The 6,000-nt window shown below is 33.8% G+C and overlaps 1 protein-coding gene across 2 annotated transcripts; it reads right to left on the reverse strand.

Annotated features, from left to right (window-relative positions):
* Nucleotides 1-780: 780 nt before the first annotated feature.
* Nucleotides 781-4,224, reverse strand: LOC111396815. Of its 2 annotated transcripts, none has more exons than XM_023023341.1 (6): nucleotides 4,003-4,224; nucleotides 3,870-3,896; nucleotides 3,657-3,779; nucleotides 2,278-2,515; nucleotides 2,082-2,135; nucleotides 781-2,003 (listed from the first exon to the last, which is right to left on the reverse strand). In XM_023023341.1, exons 1-6 carry the CDS (start codon nucleotides 4,056-4,058, stop codon nucleotides 1,197-1,199), a joined length of 1,305 nt encoding a protein of 434 aa, XP_022879109.1. In that variant the 5' UTR covers nucleotides 4,059-4,224; the 3' UTR covers nucleotides 781-1,196. The 2 variants fall into 2 exon arrangements, with proteins under 2 accessions (XP_022879109.1, XP_022879110.1); XM_023023342.1 differs by having other exon boundaries at nucleotides 2,094-2,135; nucleotides 4,003-4,223.
* Between the last annotated feature and the right edge of the window lie 1,776 nt (nucleotides 4,225-6,000).

Raw genomic sequence — 6,000 nt, forward strand, 5'->3', positions numbered from 1 at the left:
TTATTTTAAGTGAAATTGTTTCTTTATGTTCACAAATAGGGTGTAGTCCTCGCTGATTATTACTGGAGGGGAATGAGAACTTAATGAATAATGTGAGAAGAATGATTTGATCTTTGGTTTGTATGCAAGTGAATTGATTTGATGTTTGCCAACATGAAAATCAGCCCTATGTATAATACATCAATCGTCATGTACGAAAATGTGCCAAAAACAAGCCAAAAAGGTGTAAAACTAGTCAAAACGATATTAGAAAATTTTGTGCTAGACGATCACCCAGTTCACCTGAAATCTCTTGGGGTTTTAATTTTGTGAAGCCAGGTGCCCACATAGTTACCTCTTTGTTTGCTTTTAATTTTCCCATTACACGCTGGATTGGCTGTTTGCCATGTGCTCCTTCCCCAATTGACCTTGGTGACCAGAGCTATTTTAGTTCACAAGGCTTAAAAATCCTGGAGGATTCTTACAGGTTAGGATCAAATTCATGGTGACAGTGTCTTAAGAGACAGAAAACTTCAATGGCAAGAATGGCTTTATTCTCTAGAAAACCAAGATACAAAAGCAAAGAACAGAATAATGCCGAGCCTTGGTGATCAAAAGCTCTTGCAAGTGTCAAAAGAAGCTTTAGCAGCAGTCATCTGGAATAAGCTAGAGGGAACTATCCACTTGATGATCTTCATCCAGGGCCAGACGAGGAAAGAAAAGAATAGAAGAGAAAAGAGAAATCTCATCTTTTCTTGGTGTAATAATGGTCACTGCTCTACTATGAAAAAATATTTGCAATGGAAGAAATCAAACTGTTTTTTGCTTAAATAAATTCGACAAGTGTTTGGATTCAGATTTCACAAGAATTTAAACTATCTTAAACGAAAAGGTGTTTAAGACTCGGTAGTTTAATTACACGCTAACACAATTCATAAAATATGCCTTTCTGCCAGATTGTGGATACAACTACAAGTTTTCAAAGTAGGTCAACAAATTAGAAACCGGAGGGACAATCTAACCAACAAGGCAAGAGGCTGCTGAAAAAAGGAAACTCTAAAAACACATTCATGTGATTGTGGTACTCAGCCAGTTCGAATAAGGCCCCTCATGCACATTTGAATAAGTTGATTCCTGGCTCGTATCTCATTCATAGTGATGTGAGCTAATTAACTTTTCATGTACACAGTTATCAAGGTAAGGGTTAGTTTTTGGAGTTATCTTCTGTAGTACTTCGTCCCTAGAGCATCTTCCTCGATAATTCTCGAAAGTCCACAGGGAAAATCACCTGGCCATAGAACAACATCACTTCCTGAAAGATCCATCTTAGCTAGATAATCAGCAGCTCTATTTGTTTCACGCCAGGAATGAGAAACGCGACTTTTGTCAAACTTCTTCAAAAGTTTCCAAGTGTGCTTCAAGCAGCTACTAGCCTTTGGACCATATGGCTGTTCCTTGTTGATAGTTTTGACAACACTCATGGAATCAGATTCAACCCATATTACCTTGATTCCCAGACCTAATGCAACTATAAGGCCTCTCCAGATAGCCCGTAGTTCAGCCAAGAAAATATCATCTCCTGGATATTTCGAGACATATGCACATACAGCATTACCCCGATAGTCACGGAACAAACCACCAAAACCAGCATTTTCTTTGTCAATAGATCCATCTGTATTCAACTTGGTCCATCCAAAGTCGGGTTTTATCCACACTGACCATCTGTTTGATCGTTTAACTAGGGCTGCAAAACCACTCATATTATGAAAATTGAAGCGTGTGAGGAAATTGGCTTTCTTCTTAGTTAAAGAAATAGTTGTTTCTTTAGTGGCGGCAGCATTTTTCTGTTTATCTTCCATTTTCTTCAACTTGTGCTTCTTTCCTCGAATGTGCATCCTCAAATCTTTCGCGCTGGTAGTGATTATCAGACAAAGGGGACAGCTCCACTCCCTCTGGACTTTCTTCAGACATCCCGGTTGCAACAAAACACCTATCATTGTATGGTCGGTATCTATTGTCCCAACCTGAAACAAATATAAGATTATTCTCACAAACCGCTCATGAATGCTGACATTACCAAATGGTGATCATATATATGATACCTCATTACTTACCGTCCCAGGTTCGTTTCTTAATTTTGCTGCCATTCCAGATAGCTAAAAGCACAAAATAGAAGTACAGAAGTTAAGATATTAGCCAACTGCATTACTGCATGACCTAAATGAATACTCATGGTGGATTCATTTTCTGAAACGAGCTCATCTTGAGACATCAAAACATTCTCAGATTAAAATTTACCTCATAAGACACACAGTTTTCTGATTCTTCTTCTCCATTCTCACTTATATGACTACTTGCTTGATCAGAAAATTCATTCTGCTCAATTGTGATTGATTCTGGAATGAGCAGCATATCCCGGAAACATGAATCCTCAGCTATATGAACAAAGCGTGTGTAGACATAAGAAGCACCAGCAAATGAAGGAACTATGAGCAAGACGGTGGCTACTCCTTTTATATAGGGCCAAACATAGAGCCTGAAATGTAAGGACTCAATAGTGGAATAATGGTGAATCATATCTACCTCTTAATCTTAAGGAAATAAATGGTTGATTGTGATGTAGGATAATCCTATTACAAATATGATATAGATTATTTATTGTCGTAGTAGGATTTTATTTTATTAGGAGTTTCTATTTTTTTAGGTTTTTGATTACTTATTCTTTTAGGTTTTAAAAGCTATTAGGATTTGGATGTTATTTCCCTACATAAATAAAGGCTTTTGTATACTTTTTCAACAAATCAATTTCAAGGCAATCACACTAATTGCTTACAAACTTTCGAGTTTTCAATTTTTATTTGTGTAACAAAAATTTTATTCCACTTATCAACCACCCGAAGACTAGTAGAACTAATGAATGAAGTTCAAGATTCACTAACATCAGAAAACACTTCTATAATGTACAAAGATCATGGAACTTTAAAGATTTCCATGCCATCTTATCGTGTCCATATTTGTATAAATGAAAGAAAGAAAGAGAAACATTAGACTGAAAATCTTTCTTAGGAACATACAACAACAAACTGAGTCTTATTTACAATAAACTGGAGTCAGCTTAATTGGAAAACTTAAAGTTTCAATGTATTCCAAGAATAATCACAGGAATGTGCCATGTTAAAGGCACTATTACCTCTTGATTCCACTTTGCTGTTCAGAAGCCAAAAGAAAAAAAGCAACACTAGTTATTTGGCACACTTGAAGAGTGGGAAATATAGTTAATTCAAAATTCATGTACAAAATATTTAGATCAAGTTAGATGTAAAGAAAACAATCAAAAACTAAACTCCCCCATGAAAAGCCAGAAAAAAAAAATAAATAAATAAATAAAATGGAGAATCTCTGCTGCAATTCGGGTGTGCAGACACAATGATATGAGTCCTCTAATAGCACTAGTCAAGGATACTGTTTAATTTAGTACTATTAGGCTTTGAAGAGGTAGAAATTTATCATCTCAACATCTATGATATTATTTTTATATTAATTCCTTTTTAGCTTTTCTTCTAAATCTTGCAAGTTCATCATTAAAGAAAAGCATCTAAAAAATCTTCTCAGATTTTTAATCAAAAGTAACCAAATTTAGAAAAAAAAAAAAAAAATAGTGTAAAAAGGAATTTTACCATACAAGAAGCTTTGAAAGTGCGCATTCAAAGATTGTGGCCATGGAAAACAATACCCAATATTTGAGGCATTGCTGATAGACTGATTCTTGATCACATTTTATTGCTCGAATCGAAGCATACCTGTTTAAACATATTTCAATTCCAACAGTCAAAATGAATAGCAACCATCTTACAAACCCATCAAATGTAGAATTCCAATGGTGTACTTACAGGGGAAACATCAGAGGAATTGATGGCCTGCAAAATTTAAGAACAAAAGAGTGAAAAACAAAAACGGTGAAAACCTTTTATTATGATCAAGAACATAATTTGAGGAGCAAAAGATGGAAGTAGTGCAACTTGCCAAGCAAGGACATTGAAGAATTGACAAAAGATAATGACAAAATTGATCGAGCCCATGCTAGTGCTAAAGATATTTTCTTAAGTTCTGTAAATATTTGAGTATGGAAGGAATTCCACGAATCCACTGTGAGGCAAAGCAGAGGTAGGAGAGAGAAGAACAGCTTCAGAGCTAAGAAAACGCGGAGACTTCAAAAGTGGAGGAAGACTAACCGACGGTAAATGCAAATGAACGGAATATTTAATTGGTCGATCATTAAATTTATGGTTACTATCGTTAACTTATTTCTCAATTAAATAATATGTCATGTCACCGTTAGTTAACATAAGATAAGTATCGATACTTAAAAAATCATTTTCGTGCAATTGAAAATTGAACCAATTTTATTTGAAAAAAAAAATCTCATTCTCTGTCCTCAATCTTTGTAAATTATTGTTAATCTATCCTCGATCTTTTTTTAGCATCAGACATTCCAAAATTTCACTTAATCGTCACTATGTCCATTTTTAATTAAAATATGCTTAAAATGATAAATATGTTTGAGTCCCATTTTCTTATTTGTGAATAGTGATTTTTTTAAGAACGCTTTGTTAAAAAATAAAGAATAGTTTCCAATTTGTGTGAAATTATTTTATGAGAAATGTATAGTTGAAAAAGAGTTTTGAAATATTAAGTTTTTTTGAAAAAATACATGGGTCAAATGAAAAATAAAGGAAAAATTGCAATAAAAAGTCCCAAATTTTTTTCAAAAATTACCAATAGACCATCTTCTTTCTCAAGGACCCATACCCAATCAAGTCACCCACACTACAACGTGTTATGCTATTCAAATAGGACCGTGCTACATAACCATAGAGGATGACACTTCGATTGACATAGCACACACACATGGAGGAGGTCGAGATTATTTTATTAATGGGACCCACACCTAGGTTGTGACTGTTATGTCACCCATTGTATCAAAACCTATGTTCGTTTGGCTTAATTCATTCAAATAGGGGCACGTACAGTGACACCTCAGTCACCCCCTCAATCGTGTCACAAGGGCCTTTGCAGGCCTCCCCTACAACTCACTGGCCAGTCGCAAACCATCATTATCGTACAAAAGATAAGTTTCAATCAATGATATAATTATAGAAATGATTCAACAACAACGATAATAATAATAAATAAATTATGTACCCAAAAACTGTAGGCCAATAAATATTCCCCAACTTATCACCCCATGATTAGTGTAGAAGCAACAAAAATGAGAATTATCAATTGTGCAAAATAAATAAATAAATAAATGAAAAAAAAAAAAAAAAGGAAAAAAAGAAGAAGACTGAGTAAGCTCACTAAGGTCCTTATCCAAAGACTCCATATAAAGTTAAAATGGAAGTCATTCTCAATATACCGACCATTTGTCACTTTAACAAGAAAAATACTACCTCCTTTTCACTTTATTTAGTTGCTGATTATTAACCTTTAAATAGTACTTTTTTAGGAAATGCATTGTTAAAAGGTATGAAAAAATTTTGAATTTACATGCATAATTATTATTGTGTGAATTTGTTATTGAAAATAAGTATATATAAAAAAGTTTTTCAAATAATAGTTGTCAAATAATGGCTAAATAACACTATGGGGAAGAAAAAACGACAAATACTACGAAACCCATAAAATTTGAAGTATAAATTGCATAGCCTAAGAGAAAATTGCTCTTCTGCAAATGCTTCACTGAAATGAAAATCACATTCCCAGATTTCATGCTTTGTCTTTTATTTTGTTTATTTAAAAGTAACGATAAATTTGTCATTTTAAGCGAATTATAATGGAAAAGATAGATGGGGACATGATTTGTAATTAAATGAAAGGTCGAGAATATTTGATGCTAAAAGAAAAGGTCGATGGTAGATTAATAACAATTTGCAAAGATTGAAAACGAAAAGTGCAAGCTTCCCCCTTCATTTTAATTTTAAAACTTCCCCAATCAATGAACATTACATAATTGTCATGTTA

This window comes from Olea europaea, chromosome 7 (genome assembly GCF_002742605.1).
Source record: "Olea europaea var. sylvestris chromosome 7, O_europaea_v1, whole genome shotgun sequence".
In the NCBI taxonomy this organism is placed as follows: domain Eukaryota; kingdom Viridiplantae; phylum Streptophyta; class Magnoliopsida; order Lamiales; family Oleaceae; genus Olea; species Olea europaea.